General features: G+C 44.7%; 1 protein-coding gene across 4 annotated transcripts in view; it reads left to right on the forward strand.

Annotated features, from left to right (window-relative positions):
- Nucleotides 1-26,146, forward strand: part of SLIT3 (slit guidance ligand 3) — a 1,039,834-nt gene that overhangs the window by 923,384 nt on the left and 90,304 nt on the right. For all 4 annotated transcript variants that reach the window (XM_078653381.1, XM_078653382.1, XM_078653384.1 and 1 more), the window contains 4 exons: nucleotides 3,584-3,655; nucleotides 10,188-10,259; nucleotides 15,543-15,706; nucleotides 24,400-24,524. In XM_078653381.1, coding sequence (XP_078509507.1) covers nucleotides 3,584-3,655; nucleotides 10,188-10,259; nucleotides 15,543-15,706; nucleotides 24,400-24,524 — 433 coding nt within the window. The remainder of the gene's footprint in view (nucleotides 1-3,583; nucleotides 3,656-10,187; nucleotides 10,260-15,542; nucleotides 15,707-24,399; nucleotides 24,525-26,146) is intronic.

Below are 26,146 nucleotides of genomic sequence, written 5' to 3' on the forward strand. Positions count from 1 at the left end.
TTACTGGGCTGTCTTTCAAGGTAGTGGATTACCATGTACGTCTATGCTTTACATTGTCTTATAGCCTCGTTTTCTGGCCACTTTCCCAACAGGCGTTTTTTCCACATTCCCAGCTGCTTCCGCTCAGGTGTTCTAAACGCTTCTGCTTTGGGTTCATGCTGTAACACTCTCAAGGGGAGTGTTCTCTTCAGGATACTCGCTTCTTGGGTCCCGGGACCTTTATGTTGGTCCTGACTGTTTCCCCTATTGTGCCTAGCTCCATCTCCTCATCTGTCTTGCGGGGGACCGTTGCTCCTCCAGGGCGAAGGGTGGATGCCGCTTACGGCCCTGGACATTGTCCTGTCCAGTTCTGCTTCCACATGACTATTGGTACTTTTTGCGTGCCTTTGTCTATTATTGTGTTACGCTTCATTTTGGAGCGCATTTCTTCCTACTCTATATCTGATCTGTGCTCTTATACGGCGAAATCATGCAGGCATCGTTCCTTCATGTGGTGTCCGTGGTCCTTGACCCGATCTGCTTGTACTACAAGCTCTTATGTGAGTGTCCGGCTTGTCTGGTGCCCCTTTTTGCCGGTTGCCTTCTTGCTTTTGCTTCTCTCGCATCTGGGCGGCTCCTGCTACCCTACAGGAGGGTTTTTGCATACTTCACGTGGTTCTAGCGTCCACATGGTAGGCTTATGTACCTTCCAGTCTTCCGCTTGTCTATCGCTCTTATGGTAGCCCTATTTTGGGCGCTTCTGCTGGTTGCCATCGGCCCTTTCACATGTTTGTGACAGACCAACTATTTACTGGTACATCTTCTGTCTCTGGTACTACCGGCACTTTCTGGCCATGGGTTGGCATCCTGCCAATGGTGTCGCATGTATTAGCTGGTTCAGGCTTGCGGTCCCCACCGTGTTTCGTCACCTTGTTGGTGACTACGTTCCCTCAGGAACTTGATGGGGTTCACTCGCAGACCCACCTCCTCTATGGGTATGGCTTTGGTATCTATACTAAGTTAAGGAATCTGCGGCTAGATGTCTCTATCCGATGAACGAGTTACTTACCTTCCGTAACGATGTATCTGGTAGAGACACCGTCTAGCCGCAGATTCCTTAATACCCCCTCGTCCTCCCCGTTCTGCGAGCACCTTCTCAGGTTGGGCTTTCTATACACGCCTCCCTCCGGGTGTCTTGGCCCTTCTGCAGGGTGATATTTTCTCTTCACTCCGACACAGTGCTCCTTTCTGTGTTCATTGCTATACTCCGCCCATTCTCCGGATTCTGCGGTATGCTCATATATCATGTGTCCTTTCCAACCTATGCCTGGATTGTACGGTGTTCAATCTGTTCATGTTTTTTCCCACCCCCCGCTTTCCCCTTCTCCATCGCCTTGGGGTCTCTTACAACCCATTCGACCCATTGTTTCAAGTCTATTGGCTCTGCCACATTCTATAGGTCTCTTATTGATGTTACGACGTCTCTTTCTGGTGACGTCTTGTGGTGGACTGTCCTTGATCCTGTGTTCCGGACTTGTCCTTCACGGTTATACATTATTACATTATGGTTGCGGACTTTATGTCGTCTGCCATGCTGTTTGTTCACATCCTCCTCTACCTCCAAAGGTGGTTTGGCCTTCACTTTTGTGGGGTTACTTTTCAGAGCAGTGCTGTGCTCTTTTCTTTTTCTACTTTTCAAAATACAGTGCCTGACACTGTCCTTTATGGTGTTGTTTTTTACCTTTCAATTTCTTTCCCTTTTTTCATAATTTTTGCACACTGTTCCCATATTCTCACAGTTTTTGGTGGTGTCTTCGCGTTGTGACGCGGAAATGTTATTCAAATGAAAACTGACGTCAGCTCGCTGGGAGGGGCATATATGGCTCTGCTGGCGTCATGTCTGTGGAAAACGTCAGGGCGGAGCCGTGCGGTGCCGCCCCAGCGTGCAGAGGTGCTGCTGCGGAAAGTTTTCCGGATCCAGTCTGACGCCTACGGATATTCTAAGTTAAGGAATCTGTTGCTAGACTGTGTCCCTACCAGATACATCTTTACCGAAGGTAAATAACTTGTTCGTTAGGATCGTCATAACATTTATATAGAAAATATTCTGTCATTGTATCATCTCAAAGAACTTGCCGCTGTGTTGGTGACTTGGTTCCAAGGTTTGCATAACTGACCATAGTCTGATTTGGATTGTGGTAATGTTATATGAGTATTGTGCAGGGGTCCATTTTTTGCTGGCCACGTCCCTGTGTCTTATTTTCAAAATGTAGGTGAATGTCTTTGGTGTTTGTGGACTGAGCTCAGAGGACCTTTCTTTTCTTTCCACAACTTCTAGATCAGTAGGTATGTCATTACCCTGCATGTGGAGATTTGTTTGCTATTTGCTGAGTGCTGCTGTGCAATCAGATAATCAACTAAGGGGCATGTTTTCAAGGGAATTACACCACAGGAACATCACTTTTAACAACGTTCCTGTGGGCTTAAGCCACTTTTTGTGGCTTATCAGCACTTTGTAAATATGGCACTGTTTCATGCAGGTATCTGCATGAAAGGGGCATTCAGTGGGTGTTGTTGTGGGCGTTACACTGCAACACCCTTTGCTTTTTGTATCTTATCTGTAAATCCGAGGCAGTCCCATACAAGAGCTGCCATTAGAAAGGCAAAACTAGGAGAAATACTTTTATTTCTCCACATTTTGCTTTTTATATGTGTGTTCATTGTGCAGCACACATAGAAAGAGCAAAACGCTAGTTTATGTGCAGGAAGGTGTCCCTTCCTGCACATTAAATAATGATGATTTGCTTCTTCTATCTGTGATACATTCTGCAGCACACATAGAAGTAACAAATCATCATTATTGAATATGTGCAGGAAGGGACACCTTTCCTTCCTGCACATAAACAATAATTTCCTGTAATGCAGGCACCCTTGCACTATTGTGCAAGGGTGCCTCCGATGGCTCTAGGCCGCTCATTTCAGTGCCAGCAAAGGGGAAAACACAGGGGTGCACGCACTGTTGTATATACAGCGCATCCCTGCGTTTTGGAAATGTCGGAGCGCGGCACTGCCAAATTTGGTGCACCTCCGTGCTCTGACATTTCCTTGTACATATACCCCTATATGTCAAACCAGAATGTATTAGATGGTTGTTAGGAGTTCGGTCTTATGTGTTTTATTGGATATTATTATGTGGCATATTAGGTGGACTGTGAGCACAGTGGTATAACTATACTGGGTTGTCCTTGGGTGCACGAAAGAGCTGTGTTTCCTTATATTCCCTTCATCAATGTGAGCTTCTATAAAGTGTAGAAGGAGGAAAATGCATTTGTGGATTGATGTCTTGACGGGAACATAACCTGTCATTCTTTATTGCAGGATTATTTTTCATATTCCTACATCAATCCTACTCAGCACATAACATTGGTCTAAGTTATATAGGGTCTTGCAGGCAGGTCTTGTGTGAATCCCCGTGATTGATTTAATGGCAGTCACTCGCCGCCTCCCTCAGCCTCACTCCTGACTTAAATTGATAATGTCTACTGAACAGAATATGCATTTGAACAAAAAACAACCTTGTCATTTAATCTTCTGCTTCTTGTAGGATCTTGAGTTACAACCGGCTGCGGTGCATCCCAGTTCATGCCTTTAATGGTCTGAAATCTCTCAGAGTGCTGTAAGTATTACTTGTTTAATTTATCCGCCGTGTTCTTAATTAAGACATTGAGGTGACAGCCGGTCCTTTAATGAGCAGATGGCTTCCAGTCGATTTGAAACACTAGGCATTGTTTTGAGCAATTACTTTCAATGTGCATGTAGTCAGAGGACATCCTGTATCCAAGGAGGCAGGTAAAATATTCTCTTTATGCACCTGCGCATTACTGAGACGGAAATGTGGAAGTTACAGGAAAATAGATGATATTTATCTCTGTGACTTATTAACGTTCCAGAGTTCTCTGCACTCTTAGTGGCTTCATGCATACTGTGGCATCCTTCATTCTGTGCATCCCACTTCAGATGTACCCACATACTAACATATGCAACAGGAAAGTTGAATGAGGATGTCTAGTTTTACTGCAGCTGTATCATAGAGATTCAGTGGGGTTCAAGTTAAAAGGCCTGTACTTCACTTTAAGAATCAGCTGCCACCAACTGTTAGTGGAGTCAGATCCTGGGGAGGGGAACATTAGTCACCCACACTAAAAGAAGTCCCAAAATAACCTTAGTAGCAGGGGTGGCTCCTCCACTAAGGCGGAAGAGCGTCACCCCACTACTTTAAAGCTGTGCAAAGTAAATATTTAATGTTAATAACGGAACGTCCATTAATATAATTTTATTTTTATTATTGCAGTTGCACTGCAGTGCAGCCTGGTTGTTAGGGCGCGATGAGGTGGGGCGGGGTTGGTTTCCCCTGACATCGAGGCGAGGAGTGGTGGCTGACCTTAAGTGCGCATGCCGGCCAAACCGTCATGCGCACTATGCACGTTCTCCCCAGGCTATATTTAACAACCTGGGTGGTCAACATGCGAACATGCCAGCCTCCCAGTCTCTCTCTGAGTGCTGAACCATGGTGCTCAGACCAATCACAATGCTGCTGTAAGGCAGCATTGCGATTGGTCAGGGAATTCTGGGAGACTGTGTGCTTTCTGGTTCTTGCTGGAGGAGAGGCGTCTGCTGTCAACCACCAGGTAAGTTTTGTTTTCTTTTCTTTTTTATCATTTCTTTTTTCCTAACCCTCCCCCCCACCACCACATTCACCCGCCACCATTTCCTTCCAGCCACCACTGCTTAACAGTCTACCTGTCATTGGCAACATGCCATAATCACATAGAGCACAGGGCTGCAGAGATTTTTCTCACTGGTCTCTTGTACCACAAAAACTCCTTGATCTGTCATAATGCAGAGCAGGTTACTTACTGTACAGTTTGTCTAGGATTGTTAACCCTATAGAGACCGAGGAGTAGCAAGGTGCTTTAAGATAACTCAGTAAGATAGGAGAGCAGTCAGGTATTGGTATTATTTAAGCCACAGATGTAAGTCTGCAAAACGTCTGAGTGATCAGGGGTAATGTTTATTTTCTAGATTACTGCCGTGAAATATTTCATAATCTGTTGGGATTGTAGGGTTTAACACATATTTAGGACTGATGTAGCCGAGACCTTTTGATTTTACAAAAATTATATAGATAATTTCCTTACTTATGGGGGCTTTCATCAAGTCCTCTTCATCAATTGGTCTGTTATTGTGTCAATCACAATTTTCTTTCTTCCACTCACTATGGCATACAGCCTGTGAAAATGGGTGAGCCCACTTCTGTCATTACTTATCTTCATAGTAACACTGACCATTGCAGTACATTTTAAATTCGGAGTTTGTGCTTCTCCAGACCAAACTCTCTTTAAGTATACCGTCTACTACTATAGTGACATGTGACTCCTACACCATAAACCCCTCACTATCTTACATAACATTTCCTATAGACAGAATTACACATGTATGAATGGCTCTGCATAATGTGTGTGATGTAAAGTGCTCTGACACCAGGCACTGGTATGAGTAGTGCTAGAAAACAAAAAGCATGTGAGAGAAGGCCTATGGAGCAATAAGGGGCACTGGCAGAGCGTTGTACTGAGGGACATCATGGAAAAAGAGTTGTTTTTTTGTGTTGGGGTGACATAAAGATTTATCGCACTGGGTGCAACCAGCGCTAAAGCCAGGTATTTGTTTCTTTCACAAGGAGCACGTCTTCATAGAAAGTACTTCCCTTAAGTGCCCAGTACACATATGGCAAGGCATGCTTTTTGAGACAAAAAAAATATTTTCTTTTAGCTTTTTTTTATATTGGTGAGGGCACAGTAGTGTACCCAAATATAGCACAACAAAACAAGTATTGACAAAGCCTAAAACTGTCCAATATCTGACATATTGGCTCCGCCAATGTTTCTTAATTAAAGTTAGCAGTCTATAATCAAATAGCCTTGTACATGAAATCTGATCAGTGATCAAGCAAATCAGTAAGATTCCAGGCAAAATCCATATTTTGCTTGGTTTGTGAGTTATAGTAAGATTCTATGCAAAATCAATGTTTTGGTGAGTGTGAAAAGATTTGTGTGACCTAACAAACATACTGGACCTGATCAAGCAAGGCCAGCTTAGAGCATCCAGGCCCCCAAAAAAGTCACAAACACTCTTTGAGCATTTTATGTTGTGTAGGTGTTGTACCTACATGTGGATCTGTTATTCAGGTGGCTTGTGCCATTTTCCCATCACTAAATTACACACTTCATTCTATGAGGCCGGTGTAGACAGGCCAGTGAGGTGGCAACTGCTAGCCTTAGTGGTGAAGATTGTGTAACTTTCAGCTGCTGGTCTGTTTCCTTGACGTGTTCCTCACCTTCAGGTGACAAGGATGTAAAGTATCCGACATGTTACCTCCATTCTCACTTTTTTGGTTCCTTAGTCCTTTCTCAGTCTGCTCCACGAGCTTTAATAGCAAAATATTGCCAGATATGTTTTTGCTACTCATGTCAATGTAATGGAGTGGAGTGGTGTGGCTCACTGGTTAGAGGCGGCAGAGGACGGCCCAGGACCAGGGTTCAATTCCCGACGCGGCAGGGTCTTGGACCAGGGTCAACGGACTCGAAAATTCTTGCCTCGGTGCCTACTCTAACTAGGGATCACACTCGGCAACTCTGAGCATTAGCTTGCCTCATCTCCACAACGCCCCCCCCACATACGCCGGGGATGCCTGGTTTCACCTTGGAGATACCCAGTAGGGTCCATCTCACAGGGAAAGCCAGGACGGGTTCCCCAGCAGTCTACAGCGCAGAGATACTCCTTCGGGAGTCGATTCTAGCGCTTTAGAAACCCGCAATAAAAAATAAAAATAAAATGGGATCAAAAATGTGAGGTGTTCTGTCTTTGTGTATCACAGACTCCTGACCAGCATTCCCATACTGCCTTATTTCAATGTTGTTTCTTAAATTTTCAGAGGACAGATTTTATAAAATTACCAAAGTAACCTCCTGACATGAGCTGGAGGGCAGTGAACCCTCTCAAGAACTGAAATATTATTAGCAGGATGATGCAGCCTTTAGTACTGGCCCACGCTGCCTGGTTTTGTTCCTCCAGATTGGAATGATTTATAATGCCCTGTGAGACTGCGGTGCCAATGACAGCTCGCACCCCCTGTCATCTCCTCAGTTATTAAAAAGCCAAATCTCCAGCGGGGGGAATGGTTTAAGAGTGACAGCAGGCAATATGTTAGTGTCACTTATTCATTACCCCCTGGCCTCCAGGGAGAGCCCCCCAAAAAATACGAGAGCAGAGCAATTTCCACACTCTCAATGGAAAAATACGTACAAGCTGTGTGTGGGCTGTTTGAGTGTTGAAAAATATGTCCTTGCACTATTTCCCCAAACGGCTCACTCACCCTGTATCTCACACTGTGCAACGTTAAGCAACACAGTAGTGGGGATGTGTGACTAATGAGATTGTAATACTGTGATATAGAATTTTTGTATGTATATTTATTGTCTTTTTTTATCTGGTGATTCCATGTTTTTTCTCTAAGATAGAATAAAGAAGAGTTGAAATGAAAATGAGTCTACAATGTACGGCTAGGCATAGCAAGGACACGATTCTGCAGCTGCTACGTTTTCCTCACAATTATAGATTTGCCATGTTGGCCACTTTATGATTATCTGCTGGATAATCTGCAGCTTTTAGCAAAAATATTGTTTCTAGCTCATCTGGATCATAAGTTACTGAAATTATGGTGACCCATGTTGCCACACAGTGGAAGGCCCTATGCAAAGATTGACTGGGCATCTTTCAGTTGCTTATTAATGTATTTGGATGTTAAACTGGTACTAATGAGGTAAAACTCAGACAGTGATAACGTGAAAACAATTACATAATAAATGCCAACCATGCCACATAATGTCCTCCTCCCCAGGTGCATAACTCCAGTAGCCATGGGCATAACTAATACTGACTGTATAAGCATCACACACCACACAATGTACTGAATTTTGGTCGGACATAATGACAGTTTTTACCCAACATTCTTGTTCTCGTTTTATTGACCAATGATGAATACTACGCCTCTGAAGCCATAATTTGAATACGTGGCCTTCAGATTACATGTAGATGTCCACGGGCGACACTCACAACTAGTTTAGTGACCTCCATGCAGCGCAGCCGATCCATTGGGGCTGACGGGCCATGCTCCCCACCTTTTGCCCCTCATAACAGTGTCTGTCGGGCTGAACAAAGGTCAGCCTGACAGACACTGTTCATTTTCAGGTAAGGCAGCCAGGAGTCAGACATGAGCTAAATGCGCAGGCTCCTGACTGCCTGAGCTGAACTTTGCTAGGCTGAGGAAGTACCTGCTCCTGTGGGCGTGACCTCCTCAGCTCCGCAATGGTATCTGAGGCCCTCCCTTCTGTGATGAGGGGTAGTGTCACTGACTGCCTTGCACCTGGGCGCTTCAGTTTTAAGCCTTGAAGCACCCAGGGTAGTGTCAAACAGTGACACTTCATCACAGAATGTTTGGTGGGTGCATGTGTGAATGTTTGGTAATGAGTGTTGTGAGTGGATGTGTTTGTGTGTGCGCTTGTGTAAATGCATGTCTGTGAATGTGTATGTGTGCGTGCATGTCCCGTCCGCCCCCTCCCTCCTAAACTTATCGGCCGCCACTGCCGCCTTGGTTTATAGAATACTATTACGAGACGTCAACTAACGGGCACAGAAAAGGATGTCTTTGGTGGGTCACAGCCTTTTCATTATAGTCAGCGCTTGAAATGGAATTATCGAAGTGTATGTACTCCTTGTCCTGGAATACCTGTTTGCTGCTGAGAAGTGCCGGTACTATCCCAGTAAAAGCACTGGAGCAGTGCTGGGAAGTGCAGGGCACTATCCCTTCCAAATGAAGGAAGTGTAGGTACCCAGTACCTGGTATTACCTGCCCATTTAAAGCACTGGTTGTTGTGAAATAGTCTGAAATTGGCAAAGGCCATTGTCTGTGCTATGAAACCTTTCTCATTACAATGGAGAGGCTTGGATTTTTGGAAGACGCACATTATACAGTTACCAATGCAAAGGTATTAGAACGCTGTTCCTAAACGACTTTATTGAACCACACTCATAAGCCCAAGCATAAGATTGCACAGACCAGGCAATGTCGTTTGCAACTTGTTTCTGTCCCTTGTTACTATTCTACGTGTCGTGATGAGTACGCAATGATATGCACTCCTCATCTCGGGTCATAAAATACATTTGTTCCATCAGTCGTATTACAGAAGTGTTGTATTGTTGAAAAACAGTAAATCCTTTGGCACCAGTTTTGCTCTTTGTCTAGTACGGAGCTGAGCAGACTGGACTTGTACCTGGACCCTCATGGCACAAACTGATCTCACATGTTTTGCTGTATCCAAACAAAAAATGAACTAAATGTTATCCTCTTTCCAAATTTGTGTTGTGTTTGAACAAAACTAGGTCAGTTCTTTTCATTTCATATATGTAAAGATAAGACAAAACTGTTTTCTGTTATTTTTTATACGGATATTAATGAGCTATATCTCTTACTATTCATTTAAAGCGATATTGTAACAATGTGCTACATATCGTTTTACAACCTGTTCCCTTAATTTATGCCCTGGTAAAAAAAAAAAACCTCTGTCGCAAATGGTCAACTTGGAATGCTGTCAAACTGCTGGATGCTCCCAGATGGACTCAAGAGAGTGTGTTATCTTTGCACGCAGGCACGAGAGAGAAAGCATTATTTTCACAAGTCTCTCCTTTTGGGTGACAAAAAGCTGTTTTACGATCATGCTGTGCACCGAAGCCACTGGCTAGTAGCGTAGAATGCTGGGCTCCTTGCCATCAAAGGAAGTCACCTCCCTGAGGCTGAGAATCACATGTCCCTTTTAATAGGTAACCATATTTTGCAGGACAGCTCCCTCTTTTCTGAACATATTGCTCTGTAAACCGAAATTCTCAGGTTTAAATTAGCCTGTATATTCTTACAGCAGCAAGCACTTCTCCACAAGGGCAGTGTGTGTTACCTGTAAGCATCACCATTGTCATGCTATTTGGCTTGCTAATGCTGCAAGGAATGGGCAGAGAGATGAGTTTCATTGGGTATTATCTCTCAGGGCGACCAATCAGATTCCACTTTCTAACATATCCTTTCTTCTTTTCCCTAGTACGCTTCATGGCAATGACATCTCCAGCGTTCCGGAAGGCTCCTTCAATGACCTCACTTCCCTTTCCCATCTGTAAGTAACCTGTACCTCTTGCCACTGGAGAACCCCCTTTATAGTGTTACAAAGTGACAGATAGATCCATTGCTTCATTTCTCTTTCTTATTCTACAAAAAAGATAAGTGACCAAAGACAGTGTGCATCTGTGGCATGCATTTAATTAATGAGTTATATAAGGGTGGCGGTAGCCTCACTTCTCTTGGTGCTAGACCTCGGCTAGTGGGATTGACCTGTTCTGGCAATTAGAAGCTTCTGATGTCAAAAGTTTACACTGATCTAGAATCCCCGAGATTGTTATGCTTCTATTATTATTGTTTTGTATTTCTAGTTGTACTAGTCATAATAATATTAGCAGCAGCAGTATTAGTATCATCATTAAATAGTATTGTTTTTGGTGGTGGTGGTGGTGGCGGCAGTGACAAAATCAATGCAGCTACTATTGCTACCACTATGTCTACGACTACTACTTATACTACAATTGTCAAAACTACTGCTGTGTTACTACCACTAATACCACTTCTTCAACAACTACTACTTCTATTACTACTGCCACTAGTACATCTACTACTACTGTTTTTTCAATACGTCGTTATTAGCATTTTAGGAAATGTATACATGTGACACAGATTGGCAATATAAGACAGTATAATATCAGGCACATTGCACAACATGATCAAATATGGCATACGTAATAGTGAAAATGTGGGTGAATTGCCTCTGCATCATGCATCACACTCTCCAGTCTGCACATGCCATTATGTGCTGCTAAACACTGATCAGACTAAGTAATAAAGGAAACAAGAGTATCAAGCTCTTATAATTGAAGGTATGCAACAGTGGGCCGGAATCGTGGTAGGGGGCATCCCCTGCCACCCCCTCACCACCCTCCAAGAGGGGAGACCCCAGCACGAGGTAGTGGACTCTCACAGGAAAGAGGACGAGGAGGGCAAATAGCGAGGAAGGTGGGGCAGGGAGGAGCCACAAGAATGCATTGCCAGGGCGACAAAGGCAGGATCCCTGGGTGGTGCGGGAGTGCCACGGAAAGGAAGGGGGAACACCCCTAGGACTCACAGTCACCACAAAAAACTGATATATATATATATATATATATACTGTGCATCCAGGAGTTCAGAGCAGGCTCTCATCCGATTTGGCCACTATTGTGGTGAGGTATCGTCCCCAGTCAAGAGGTGAGGCAGGCTCATCATGACCTTCGCCGAGTCTGCCCAGCGCGTCCTTTTCAACCAATATCCCAGCACGTAAATATGTGAGTCACAGCTGTAAGGGAGGGGAGAGAGCTATCTGCCACTTGGCAAGAATTAGTGCCAGATTGAATAACTTGCTGGGGAATTTACATTTACTACTACGGCAGTAGGACCTAATAAACAATGTGTTGCATCTTGTGCAAGGTAGTAGCTCAGTGCATCCAAGATGTTAGTAAATATCTGGTAGCAGTAGGCGCCTTTTAGAGAGGGAAATCCCACATCATGTGGGCAAAGTCTGCCGTGTCAGATGAGCCACGGGGCACGCATCCTTGGTGCCTGCAAACATTTGGCCTATTCATGTGGAATTGAATTGGGTATATGTAAGAGTAGAGTTGGTGGAGACCCTATGCATTGTGCCCATTGCTTATCTGCAAGCATCACATCCAGCACAGACTCCCAGTAAGCCCTCAGCGGCGGGAGCGATGCGCCCCATATCGCTGCTTATAGTACTATAAAGGCAGGTAATAGCCCATCTGGCCCCACCATGTATGAGTAATGCCTGCAGAATATGGGAAGTCTCTGGTTCATCATGTGTCCTATGCCACAAATGGGTTGTGAGGGCAGCATAAAGTAGACATCCATCAGGCCCTCAAAGGTGTATAGAACCTAGAAATTGTCTTCCCTTGTGGTGAGTACCATTGGGCTACATTGTTTCGCAACCCAAGGGCAGAGCAGCCAGGCATCGCACAGAGTGGCAGGCCCTGTGTGTTGGGAGTCTGTGTACAACGCTTACTGGTATAGGTGCATCAGCAGGATCTGGCCAACCACTTACGGTTGTTCTCGCCCTCTTTAGGGACAGCCAAGTAAGCATCTCAACACCTCAGCTGGGGATGATATTATTAATCAATGTCCTAGTTCTGACATGCCTTCTCCAGCAGCTAGAGCATCTGCCATTGCAATTGGGCCACTGCATTGTAATAGTTGTAGATCTGAAAGAGAGAATTCTTTATAGATTCCTTGCCTTGTGAATTACCCCCAGGTGTCAGATTGGTTCCGGAGAATGTTTTTGTTAGCAGTAACCCTGCGCGTCGAAAGGTGGTGTCGCGTTCGTTGTTGGCGTCGTGGTTGCCGGGATGACGACGCGGCAGCTACTTAGACTTTGCCTTCGCGCACTGACGTCAGTTCGTCCTTTTTCCACTCTAGCCAGCGCAGATCCGGAGAGAGCAGTACCTCCAGTTCATCTAACGCAGCAGTAAGAATACATGTTTAGGCATCACTTAAAATGACAGTACTTATCATAGCTGATAACAGTTATAATGCATTGCAATTAAAGCCCCTAAAAGGCATCACAGTTATGATCACATAATTAAGCATATTCAGCCAAGCACCCTAGTAGGAATGTCCCGCAACATAACTCCACTTTGCTTATGACTTCACATTACACATGTGACTTTCAGTCCCTCAAAAGAATTAACCTCAGGTAAATGCACTTCTCGTGCGACTGCACCACTTCACCTCCAGGGAATGCATGTCTCCAGAATCCCTAGCCCAGACTTTCACCCCTTTGTGCAGTCCCTAACGCACCCCCAGCTGAAGAACAAATGTTCCAGCCACAGGATACTGTTGACGCATCACTGAACCCTTGAGGGGTTGTTTCTTTCAAGACTCCAGAGACTTAGGGAGCGACTTTACCTCTTTGTGGTGGGGGAGACTGCATTGCTCCTTCAGCTCCCTCTGCACCTTTGCACATCAACAGCGGTGGCCCCATCGTCCTGGGGCTACCACACGCCGAGATAGCCAGGTTTCCTGCAGGCCTTCCCAGGCCCAGCAAAGCATTATGGGGCATGTTTGCTTAATTGGTGCACAACTTAGGAGCGGCTCCCCCGCTGCTCTGGGATAGCTGCACTGCCATCGGTGGTGGCCTCTGCTTCTCTCCTCTTTTCAGGTGCCTGGTCCCACCCGGGAAACCCACATTTCAGGATTAGTGGGGAGGTGATAGCAGCTTGAGGAGCCCAGCCCCGGTCTCTCCAGCTGGCTCCCCGCCTGCCCCGCATCCTCGTATGTGGCCGCGCCTCTATTCTGATCTGCCCGCTCCTGCAGGAAGACCCGGAGATGGCTTCTTGTTGGTGGGTCCTCGGGGGAGTACTGTCCCACTCCCTCACCTTCCTCCTACCATGGGGGAGTGCTGCGGCACTCCCCCTCCTCTGGGCGTCACTGGGGCCCAGTGTTGAAGGTCCTGGGCCCCCTCCAGGAGCTCTTCACAAGGGGCGCGACGGCGCTACCTGACTTCGACCCGACTCGCCGTGTGGGAGTGCGTCGGCACTCCCCCTTCCACCCTGCTGCCACCAGGGGCCCAGGGTTGGGGTTCCCGTGCCCCAGAATTCTTCATGGGGAGCGTGACAGTGCTCCTCGGCTTCAACTTCGGCGGGCCTGGAGTTGGGGGTCCCAGGCCCCTTGAGCTCATCACGTATAGCGCGATGGCGCTCCCCGACTTTTCCTTTCTTCTGGGGCAGCCCCCGGGACCTGACCCACCCCGGGGGCACATCTAGGACCAGTGGAGGAGCCCCACGCGCTTTGTTGTCGGTCCTCTCAGAGGTTAAAGGTGGTCTACCGTCTGGGGGGGCATATCTGGGCCCCAAGCATCTGATTTGCACAATTTTCTTCTTGCTCCTGATGGCTAGCTCTAGCCATCTGTAGCCCTTTCCTTCGCCCTCCTGGCCTCCAAGTGGGTGAACTCAGCAGGTAGCTGTCTTCACTGGCTCCCTGTACCAGCCTTTGACCTGGCTCTCCTCCTGGGCCACTCTTCTCCTTGCGCAGAGGCCCAGGCTTCTCCTCACTGGTCCTGGACTCCCCCACACGTGCAATCCAGGTTCCTGGGACAGTCAGGGGGGTCCTCCTCCCAACTCCCCATGGCGCCAGGCTCCAGCACCAGTCTTCCTCAGAAGACCACACCCCAGAAAGCGCTCGTCTTCCTGTCCAAGACCTTTTAAAAGAATTTGGAGGGGGCTAGCAGGAAGGCTCTGCTGCCCCATCCTGCAGCGATATATCACCTCTCGGCCCCTGCTCCCTCCTTCCTGCATAGGCCTCTGGTATAGTTCAAAATGGCATTGTCCAGGGGTCTCAAGCCACATGGTCTCTGAAAAGCTCCCTTCCCCCATTGCTGCCTTCTCTCCAGAGCAGCTTGATGCCTGGCACCAGGTGACATCTGCTGGTGGATAACCTGCAGCTCCACCCACCATCTCTCCTTCTTGGAGATGAGACCTTTGCCATTGGAATGCCTGCAGTGAAGGGCCAGGCCTCTGATGCTACAGCTTGGGGAGGAAGGTAATTAATTCAGCCTGGCAGGGTCACACCCAACCGGGCTCTGGCTATGAGCTGAGTCAGAGGAATATGACATTTCTGGATGACCCATAAGCAGTACAGACATGGCTTTGGACTCAGAAGAATATTTCTTTTCACACAACTGGGGAAGTGAAACTACCCCATGTGGTGCCCATCTTCATAGGAGAATGATGGAGTGGTCCTTCAGTGAAAACAGTAAAGCACACTGACTTTCCCTTACATATGTCTTCCCATAGTATAAAGCCTATTACATGTCACCACCCAACTCTGAATAATTCCTGCCACACCATTCTACCTGTACCTCCTCCTGGGCTGTGTACGCCAGGAATCTCCCCGTGCAGCCCCTACACATGTGCACACGCATGTACACATGTGTCTGAATGTAACTAGCCCAGTGCCCTTTACTCCGACTGCAGCGCAGCGGCCTACTATCATCATGGGGACACCGGTAATATCCACATACAGTCTCTTTCATCATGAGTTCACTTTGGGTGAGTCCCAACTTATGAGGTTCCCCAACAGTAAAAGCTCAACAATAAGGTGTTTAAAAAGCAAAAAATCTGGGCTGCTCAGATGGTCAGAAGCACCTTCCAACAGCGATATAATCTTACCTCTTGATATTTTGTTCAGCGATGTTTTTGGTGCGGTATTATGGCATTATTAAAAATGTAATGTTCTGAGATACAAGCAAGGTTGACGTCCTGTGGATAATGCACAATAGTAATGACATTTTGATGTTTGGTCCTTGCAGTGCTCTTGGCACCAATCCGTTGCATTGTGATTGCAATCTACGCTGGCTGTCTGAATGGGTGAAGGCTGGGTACAAGGAGCCTGGCATTGCCCGGTGCAGTGGGCCAGAAGATATGACCGACAGACTACTTCTCACAACTCCAGCCCACCGTTTCCAGTGCAAAGGTTGGTAGACATGAGCATTGTCTGCATTTTTGGGCTTAAATCTCTGAGAGGATTTTGGACACTTTGTGCAACCTTCACAGCGACTCAGTTACAGTTCATGTGCTTTCATTGATTACATTGTGTGTCAATTTTAATGTATTTAATTCTGCCCTGCCTCTTTTTTTCTTGAATAAACAGTTAAATGTATGCAAACTACTTTTGCATTCCTAATAATATTACACTTTCTAAACAAAGTTTAGTGAGTTTGGATTCATATTCTATTATTGTCATGCTTGTACGGTACCAGATTATGGTGGACAAAACATTATCTTACAAAAATATTCTGCCTTAAACATCATTTACCTAATCAGTATCCAATTGGAGTTAGTAATATAAATGTTATACCCAATGGGATGATATTTTTGTGAATCATATTTAAGAAACATTATTTATGTGAGATGATATTTCTGTAAATGTTAGTCGTCACGCACCCATTATACGGTTGTTGACAATCCCCTGTGGTGCTAAGCCTCCTTTCTTAGTAGTTAAGGGAGTGGTTAGGCAGCTCCTGTCATGACTGTCCGTGGAGAATTCACAGACTATAATCCAGAAGTATTTATTTAAACTTCCCATCCTGTCACTCTTTATTTCCAATGAGAATTAACATTAATGTTCCCGCACCTGGTAGATATTCTTATTCCCCTGGTTCCAGCTTTTTATAAGATTACATTTCCACGTATTTGTATGGTTGGAAAAGGTACTGCAGACTGTTTCTGAATACCCACAAATGTACGTCTAGAGCGGTTCATTGCATTTTACATGTCTGGCCCTAGAATGTGTGACATCACTTCCCCTTTTTTTGCACCTGTACGTCAGTGGCGGCTGGCAGGAAATGGGGGTGGTGAGGTAACAAAATATTTTTTTAAAACACTTACCTCCTTGTGCCGCCTCCATCTCTCCACCGTCGTTGCTTCGCTGATGAGTCCTGGAAACACACAGGCTCCCCTAAGCAAATCACAACACTGCAATGCAGCATTGTGATTGGTGTGATCGCTGTAGTTTGGCACTCAGACGGGTACTGGGAGCCTGGGCATGCTCTCCATCCATGCTGTGTATTACAGCCCAGTGGAGAAAATGCTAAGTGCCCATGACTGTCTGGCCGGCCCCAGACGGCGGGCCATATCATCATGCGCACTCGAGTGCTTCAACTGCTCCTAGCCCTGTGGCACAAGCCCCGCCCTGCCCTACCTCAGCCCCATAGCTCGGAAAAATAAAATGATAATAACAATGTTATCATTTTAATTTTCCTTTTTCCTGCTCTGAGAGCAGTGGGGCGATGCTTCTTTCCCTTAGCGGAGGAGCAGCCCCTGCTGTAAATTCAGTTCAGGTGGACAAACGATTTAGCAGTCAGTCCTGAAAGTGTGGTGCATAGTCATTGTCAAATTATTTTTAATACACCCATATCTGAAAGGGAAACTGTTAAAACACATGAATAGATCACTTTAGAAATATAGATACATGCATGCACACAAACACACCGAACTTACCTCTCCCATGAAGTACAATATCAATAAGTTGACTGCATTTATTCTCAAGAGAGGCGTTTCTGTCCTGGATTCATCACTCGTAAAATTAACAATGTTACTAAAGTTAGAAGGGCAACAGAAGGCAATGTTATGCCAGTGTTTCTGCCAATGTATTATGTTGATCTAGAGTATCACTTGAACATTAGATTGGAAGTGGGTGGATAATCAATCACTGTTCAGGCCCCTTGCAGACAGCTGGCAATGCAGTCTGTGCCTGATAACTGCCCAGACCTGCTGGTTAGCACATTCCTCACATTAATGTCACAGCATTGTGCTAATATGCTTTATCACATAATACCAGATGTTTGATTTCGGGGATTGGTTCACTAGGTTACATCGTGTCTGTGCTATTTAGGTGAGTTGGTTTTAGAATAAGCACGTTATGTTTCTGCTGCACGGTGACAAGGCACCTGGAGCTTTACTTACCACAGAAGCAGGACAGGTTCTACCACAACTACATCAATAAAATGATGTTTGATACAAAATGTTAACAAGCATTTGAAGTACAATAGGTCTTGCATTTACGCAACTCAAATAAATGCGATACCTATTGCATTGCAAGTGCTTGTTTGTAAAAGCGCCCATGCGGTGCTTTCACTTTAATGATGTTCCGCACCCCATTCCTTAGACGATTCACGTCTAAAGAAAGGGACGCGGCCACCATTAAAGTGAAAATCTTGTAAGGAGCTCTTTTACCAAAAAAAGCATTTATTTGTGAAGTTGACAAACAAATGTTTTTCTTGCAAAAGCGCCCCATGCTACAATTTCAAATTAATGTAGACTGTGCCCCTTTCCTTAGATGTGGCTCATCTAAGGAAATGTGTGCGTCCGGCATTAAAGTGTGGAATGGGGAAGTTAAAAAAATAAAAGTTTACAAATAGTAAAAAAATAAAACATGCAACCATGCTCGGCGCTACAAATATACCAAAGGCTCGGCCGCCACTGTATGAGCATGTTGTGTTGTGCTATGAAATTTTTTTTTTTAGCGTGGCGGGAGTGTGTCTTCTGCCTGCAACCGCAAGCTGGAGAAAACCATTTAACCAAATAGTGCTCGTAGGCTGTAATTAAAGCCTACTGAGTAACACCAAATGTAACAGAGGGTGTTCACAAGGGAGGTTACAAAATGAGAAGAGGGACTACTATAATTCCTATTGACCATTAAAAATCTACAGTTTCCAAAGGACAATTACTCAAGCCAATAATAAATATGGACAGAGAGTGGGTGGAGCTTCAAGTTCATACCTTAATACAGCATGCCTCGCAGAGCAGTGCCCAAGCTCGACCTAAAAACTCATATGCAGCAAAATACAGGTGAATACGATCACAAAATAGAAAAACATGTACGATCTGTAAAGATGTTACATAAAGAATCTCAAAAGTGTTAATCAGGCCCTTACCAAACCATAAATATAATGTACTTGAATTTCATAGCAGTAGCAGGCGGCGCCATTGCGATTCACCGTGCATACGGGCTCGGACCCACTTGACTCAGCCAGCAAATCAGTGATACATCATTGAGCAATCCCACTTTGAATGGCATTAAAATAGACTTCAGTGTTAATCATTACTATTAAAGCAGACATGATTGCTGCTCAGCAATCAGAATTACGGTACACTGGGTGGGGGAAGGCAGCCTAGTCAACTGGCTCTGCCCTGAGATACCAGGATTCTCTTGAACCATGTCCTCTGCAGGTAAAGTCAATAAAGCTGACTCCCACCTAGGTATTCATGGGTGTTGCTTGAAAGCCACTGCAGCTGTTCCAGGCTTAGCATGTTATGAGTAGAAGTCAGAGAGACCATCCAGAGGAAGTCAAAGGACTGTCCTGCTTGTGTTTGCCAAATTATTCCTGTCCAGGTTCTTCTGGCTTAAGTACAACTAATACAGAAAAATAAGGTCCTTAAATCGAGATATGAAGGTGACAACCTGTCAGAAACAGGAGCACCTGCTCCCTGTGCTATTAGAAGAGGTATGCTGCAACCCCACCTCATTAACCACTATATCCGTGACATGAGAAAGAGTGGGGCGAAGAGGGACAGGCACACCACTTCCAGCTTTGCTGAAAGGAGACCACCTAACATGAAGAGTGAGGCCCCACACATGCTGACATGAGGCAGTGGGAAGGGGGCATGTGCCACTTACACCACCTTGCACCTCCAAAAGTGTACAAAGCTTCCCAGGCGGCCAAGACAGCCACCAGAGTACTCTCCATGTGCCTGGACCCAGAGGGCCACTTTGTGACCATCTGATTTGAGGAAGATGCATTCTACCTCATAATACTGTGCCTGTGGATGCTGGATACCAGGCTGTGCAGCATCCTGCCATTCACTTTAGCATCTATCAAGGCACTGAGTCCCGGCTGAAGGTTAAATGAATGTGGAAGTTGACATGCATGCGGTATGTTAGCCCTGCTTCCACAATCCCCATTGATTAATGCTAATGGCTTTTAGTGAAAGCCGCTGCTGATTGCAAGCGGTTATCTTTTGCTACATGACAGGATCTAGAAGGGGCAGATAAGAAGCACCATTCAGCGGCCTCCTTGAATGTGTTCTCAGGTGAAGCCAATCAAGACTTACACGGTCACCCAGGATGTGATCGGGAAAGGATGGGTTATTTTTGGAAATATTTCAAAATAGAAAGTAGCTTGTAAATTCTCAATTAAAGGTGAGGAGGATAAGCGTGACATATTTGGAACGCTTCAAAAAACTTTATATACTCTCATTTTGAAAAAGTGGAAGCATTTGTTGAATTAAATATTCTTTAAATGTTAGCTTTTTCGTTATGCTTAGAAGAGAATTTAGGAAAAAAGTGGCTTTATAGCTCCAGCTTGCTATTTTGAACTCCTCACTAGCTTCAGAGAAGCTCAGGCTTTGCTCCTTCAGCTAACTCACAACACCAGTAGTTCCCTGACGTGAATTATGGCTCACCAATAAAATGTTGTCCAATGCACCACTTACACTGATAAAAAAAATTAGTCATTTCATTTCTGTCCTTTTCGAAAAAGCTGAAAATTGACCTGAAAAGCATATGTAACTCCACATTTCAGAAGCAACATAACTAATTAGAAAATATCAGAAATTTGTATTTGTACTTTGCTTTAATTACCTCCCTAGCACCCTGTAAGCACCATATAAAGGCAATTTCTCTGTATGTTCATGACAACTAGATTGCCATTCTACACTTTCATTTCCTTTGCTTTGGTCTTACTGGTTAACTGCGCTCCTGGAAGAGCAGCAACTACATTGGAAGCAATCACAGTGAGGCTTGAAACACAGCTAGAGAGTTGCTTGGGCAGAAATGCCCTGCAGAAGGCCAGGAGAAGCAGTAGGTATTTAAATCGAGCTTGTCCCATTTTAAGTATTGTGTCCAACACACTCATTAATCCCTTGTACCTTACATTCCCATTTCAGGTCCCATGATAGAGCAGCTTCAAATAAGCACTAGGCAGAAAACAATTTTCTTGAACAGAGGTATAGATTAAAGAAAGTGTTTATGGGTCAAAAAATGTATATCTTTGAGGTTTATCAAAGCTAAAGAAAGACAAGACACCACACACACACATTTACTTGTACACGTACCTGCCATGGTCATAGAATGGCACAGCAAACAAAACCAAGGAAAATGCTAAAAAGAACTTTTACCAACAATCTGTTATTGAATTGAGTGAATGCAGGATGAAACGATAATGTATTAAATGCATAAACCATGACAGATGATATTTTATTAATCTAATCAATGTCACTGTCAGACTTACTGAGGTTGGCTGTGTGGTTTGTCCTATATAATCATCTGTTAAAATCTTTGATGATGATTGGGCTTTCTAGCACCCTATTTTATCTCTAGCTGTTTTTAAATGCTACAACACGTGGCATGGCTTTATTTTTGCAATATAGCCCTTATTACCAGTTACCAGTTACCTGGATATCTGCCGTGATAGCAATATCCCTGCAACAAAATTTGTATATTGTATGTTATTTCCTCCAGAATGAGAAATAACTTGGCCTGGGCGGAATTTCAATTATGCCAGGGTAATTGGTGTTTACTCTTTGACACAGAATAACTGATAATTATGTGATTACTCCTCCTTGTGTAATTATGGTTAATTTGGGGGATAAAATCTTAATACAAGTGCACATTTAGCTGCTTGCACTCGCTGTGTTCTGCTGCATTTAGCGCTGTTTCTTAGCGCAAAATGCTTCCTCTCGACCATTTTGCACACAAGAGCGCATTATGCCCTATGAAAATAGTGCTAATGTCAATAATAAGTTGGGGGACAATCCTACCCCAATAGCACATTCATGTTCTGTTGCATTTAGTGATATTTCTTAAAGCAAAATGCATCTTTGCGTCTGTTAGAAATGGAGGTCTCTGGATGGAAGTAGCTTATGCACAGTCCAAGCAGGGACCCTGACTCTAGTCAGGGTAAGTCAGTTACCTTTTCAGAATAACCTGTGCTCATCCCCTTGGTAGCTTGGCTAGAGCAGTGAGGCTTATCCTAAGAGGAAATGTGTAAAGTATTTGTACACACACCCACAGTAACACAGTGAACACCACAAAAGTACTCCACACCAGTTTAGAAAAATAGCCAATATTTATCTGAGTAACATACACAAATCAAATTATGAATTCTTAAAGATTAAATGCAGTTATAGCACTTAGAAACACAATAGCTCCAACTGGAGCTACAACAACGTGCATGAATAGTCAAATCTCAAAGTTCGGGGCTGACCGCGAAGGAGCGCAGGCTGGCGACGAAGTCGTACAGACCCCGGCTACAGTACCCTGGAAGTGATGATAAAACAAAGAAGTTGTGAGGCGCCAGGGAGGTGAGGCTTCGATGGGGCTAGTGCAGCGCTAGTTCCTTACTATCAGTGCAGGTCATTGGCATATTGGTGCATGGGACGTTACAAAGCACAGGGGAGGTGCTGCGGTGATTAATGTGTTGAGAGTCAAGCCATACAGCGTTGATTGCGCAGTGTTGACATCACAACACAAAGCCACCTGGGCGGCAGCTGAGTCAGATGCCACGGACTTTATTGACACAGTACTCGGGACTCCCTCTATGACAGTTCTTCAGAGGCGATGCAGCGGTGTCGGGCCTGCTTTGCAAACACTGAGCAGGGAACACTGCTCCAGTGCAGGCAGTGGCACAGTGTGTAAGTGCGGCGCTGGCTCCGAAGTCACACTCGAATTCGATATTCTGGCGTGTTTATTTTTAACACAGCAAAGTTTTTTCCAGTGGCCCAGAACTGGAATTGGCACCACTTGGCAGAGTAGGGCTCTCAGCAGAACAGCCCAGATGCTGAAGGTGAAGTCTTTGATGGCCCTGAGACTTTCAACAGGAGGCGAGCTTAACTCAAGCCCTTGGACAAACTTGGAAAACAGGATGTAGAAAGCAAGGTCCTGTCTAGGACAGAAGCAGCAAGCAGCAGAAAAGCACAGCAAAGCAAACAGCAAAGTGGCAGTCCCTCATGACAGAAACACAGCTCTTCTTCCTGACAGAATTTCCTCGGTCCAGAAGTGTTCAGTATATGGTGTCAGAGGTCCAGAACTATAACCATTTGATCCTTTGAAGTAAGCAAACCTCAAAGGAAAGTCTATGTAGTGCACAAGACCCTGCCACACCTGGCCCTGGCTTCAGACACACTACGGGGGGGTAGAGATTGCTTTGTGAAAGGACAAGCAAAACCCTATTCAGATGCAAGCACCAACTCCTCCCACCACTCTAGCTCAGGCGATGGGCCATCAGGATATGAAGGGCACACCTCAGCTCCCTTTGTGTGTGACGGTATAGATGAATTCACAAAGTCTAACTGTCATCCAACCCAGACGTGTATTCAGAGACAGGCAGAGGCACAGAATGGTTAAAGTAAGAAAATGCCAACTTTCTAAAAGTGGCATTTTCAGACCAGCAATTTAAAAACTAACTTCACTAAAAGATGTATTTTTAGATTGTAAGCCCAGAGACACCAAACTCCAATTTCCTATCAGTTCCAACTTGAAAATACACTTGCAAGATGTTACCAGGCAGCTCGAATGCTTACCTCCGGGAGAGATAGGCCTTGCTGTAGTGAAAAACAAAAATAGCATTACTTCATTACCAGGACATGTAAAACACAATAGTACATGTCCTACCTTTTAAATACATTGCACCTTGCCCATGTGGCTACCTTGTGCCTTCCTTTGGGGTGCTGTACATGTTATAAAAGGGAAGGTTTGGGCCTGGCAAGTGGGTGCACTTGCTGAGTGGAAATGGCAGTTTAACACTGTACACACAGGCACTGCAGTGGCAGGCCTGAGGCATATTTGCAGGTCTACTCATGTGGGTGGCACAATCAGTGCTGCTGGCCCACTAGTAGCATTTGACTTACAGACCCTGGGCACACCTGGAGCACTGTACTAGGAACTTACTAGTAAATCAAATAGGTCAATCGTGGAGAAACCAATTACCATTATATTTTAGATAGGGAGCACTTGCACTTTAAAACTGGTCGGCAGTAGTAAAGTGCCAGCAAAATCAAAACCTAGCACACAGTCAAAAACAGGAAGTCAGAGGGAAAAAGACAGGGAAACCATATCAAAAGATGCCAGGTCTAACAGAGCCCATTTTGGAGTAACCTAGAAAGGGAAGCCCTGGGGAATACAGGTAGAGACATTCAACTTGCTTTGAGTCTCTCGGCCTGGAAGGCCTTATGTTAGTGGCACAAGAAGGCCTCTAGCTAGTGACAGAGATCATTTTGGGGGTTTTTGATCAGTTTCATTGTTGGGTTATTAGAAAATGTTCTTTTCACTACATCTGATGTACTCGAAGTGAACTCCCTTCCCACACCATTCCTCAGGCCATGTGAAATATCAAAGATGCTTTGTGGTGAAAATTGTTTTAAAAAAGAAAGGTGATTCTCCCAAAACCCCTTCTTGGAACAGGAGCAAGGCCTTCATTCTAATCTGACACTAATTGTTTCATTATTCTGTGGGCCAGTGTCTGGATATCTTCACTGTAACCAGATTTGATGGCAGATTAATCAACATCATGTGAAAATCGCATTGTTTGTCAGGGGCTGAAATGCAATTGTGCAGCATTTGTGGAAGATGTATTCTGGCACTCACCATGTGACTTTCGGGATTCGCAGGCCCTGTTGACATCAGCATTGCGGCGAAGTGTAACCCCTGCCTGTCCAGCCCGTGCAGAAACAACGGAACGTGCAATAATGACCCCGTGGAATTCTATCGCTGCACTTGTCCCTACGGCTTCAAGGTAGAAACGCGTGTAGTATGCATGCACTTTTTTTTAATATTCAGCTTTATTATGTGTAAATATGTAGTGTCACAACAAATGCTCTTTATTCCAAAGTCTTCCTTGTTATCAACAAAGTACAGCAAAATCGCATGTGATGCAAGCAGTCACATCCTGCTAATCGAACAAGTGGAAAGGAAACTCAAGTCTGCACCCATTCACTTCTTGGCCTCTTTGAAGTCACTGCTGACTGTTATGTGAATAATTACAATTGTGCCAGGCAGTTTAATAATGAAGAAATAACAGATTTGAAGTTGCATCCTCCAGGTGTGGGACCTAACTATCATAGGTAGATTATAGCCAGTTATAAATATTGTTTCCTAAACATTTCCTAAACATCACCTACAAAAATAATGTCATTTTAGAGTAAATAATGGGAATTCTACACCCCACTGGACAGCATTTTTGTAAACGATATTTAGGACACAAAATGATGTCAGAATATATTTCTGTATATGATACTCTGACAACTGTTCTACTACTGAATGTCTCCTCAACTATGTATCAAACTGTTGCCTCATTTTCAGCTTCTGAGCTCATGTTCTTAAGATCCTGATGGTGATTTTGGCCAGAAAGCAAGGACATCCTTTCTGCTCGTTAAGACCCCACCACACACAGTCTAGTATCCTTAAATCGACAGGCTTAACACGGCTACTTTCTGATACATGTGCCACCGAAATTAGAAACCTTTATTCTTTTCAGTGCATAATTACAGAAGAGTAAAGTGCTGTGCATAGGAGCAAATGTCACATTCATGTTCACACGAGCTGCAGATGAGAGCGCTGACAGTGAACTGTAGGAGCACCTGGCTACAATGCCTGTGCCTTTGCTCCTGGGGCACAGTTCACCCCAGGTTATCGGGTACCATACGAAAATGCAGACTTGGAAGCCGTACGCTGTAAAAATGAAATACAGGTATAAAGCTACATAAACTGTGACCTGCACTATATTCCGCACCCTACCTACCAGGGTTAAACACTTCATTTCTACTTGTCTCTCCATATCTGAACTCGTTTGAATGTTTGTTTATGTATAGCTTTACCAATACCTACACCTGTCTTGGTCTCTCAGTCTTATTAGAGTTGCAAAATGACTTTTTTTAATGATTGTTTATGTGCATAAAAGGACACCTTCCTCCATATTAACAATCATTGGCGTTTGGTGTTTTTATGTGTGCTGCACACACAGGGGAACGGAAAAAACAAGGAGAAATTAAACATTTCTCCTCAATGCATGTATTTAAACTAGGTTTACCCTGGCATTGAGCCATGTTAAGTGGCTAAATGCTGCGTTGTAAATAATGCGAAGCCCCTATCGCCACAGGAATGTCACTGCTTGTAAATATGCCCCTCTTCCTTTCTTTTTTAAGCCTTTTCTGTGTTAGGTTTCCTCTTTCTTTCTATGTGTGTTTGTGTTGGTCTCTCGCTCTCACATATAATTCTTTACAAACACCTTCCCTTTCTCTCTTTCTGTCTCTCAGCAGCCCTTTCTTTAGGTCACTTTGTGTAATTATCTGCATAAGCTTTCACTGACTCTCTCACTCGTCTATTTTTCTCTCTCCTTCTCACTGTCCCTCTACTCAA

Source organism: Lissotriton helveticus, chromosome 7 (genome assembly GCF_964261635.1).
Source record: "Lissotriton helveticus chromosome 7, aLisHel1.1, whole genome shotgun sequence".
NCBI classification, from domain to species: domain Eukaryota; kingdom Metazoa; phylum Chordata; class Amphibia; order Caudata; family Salamandridae; genus Lissotriton; species Lissotriton helveticus.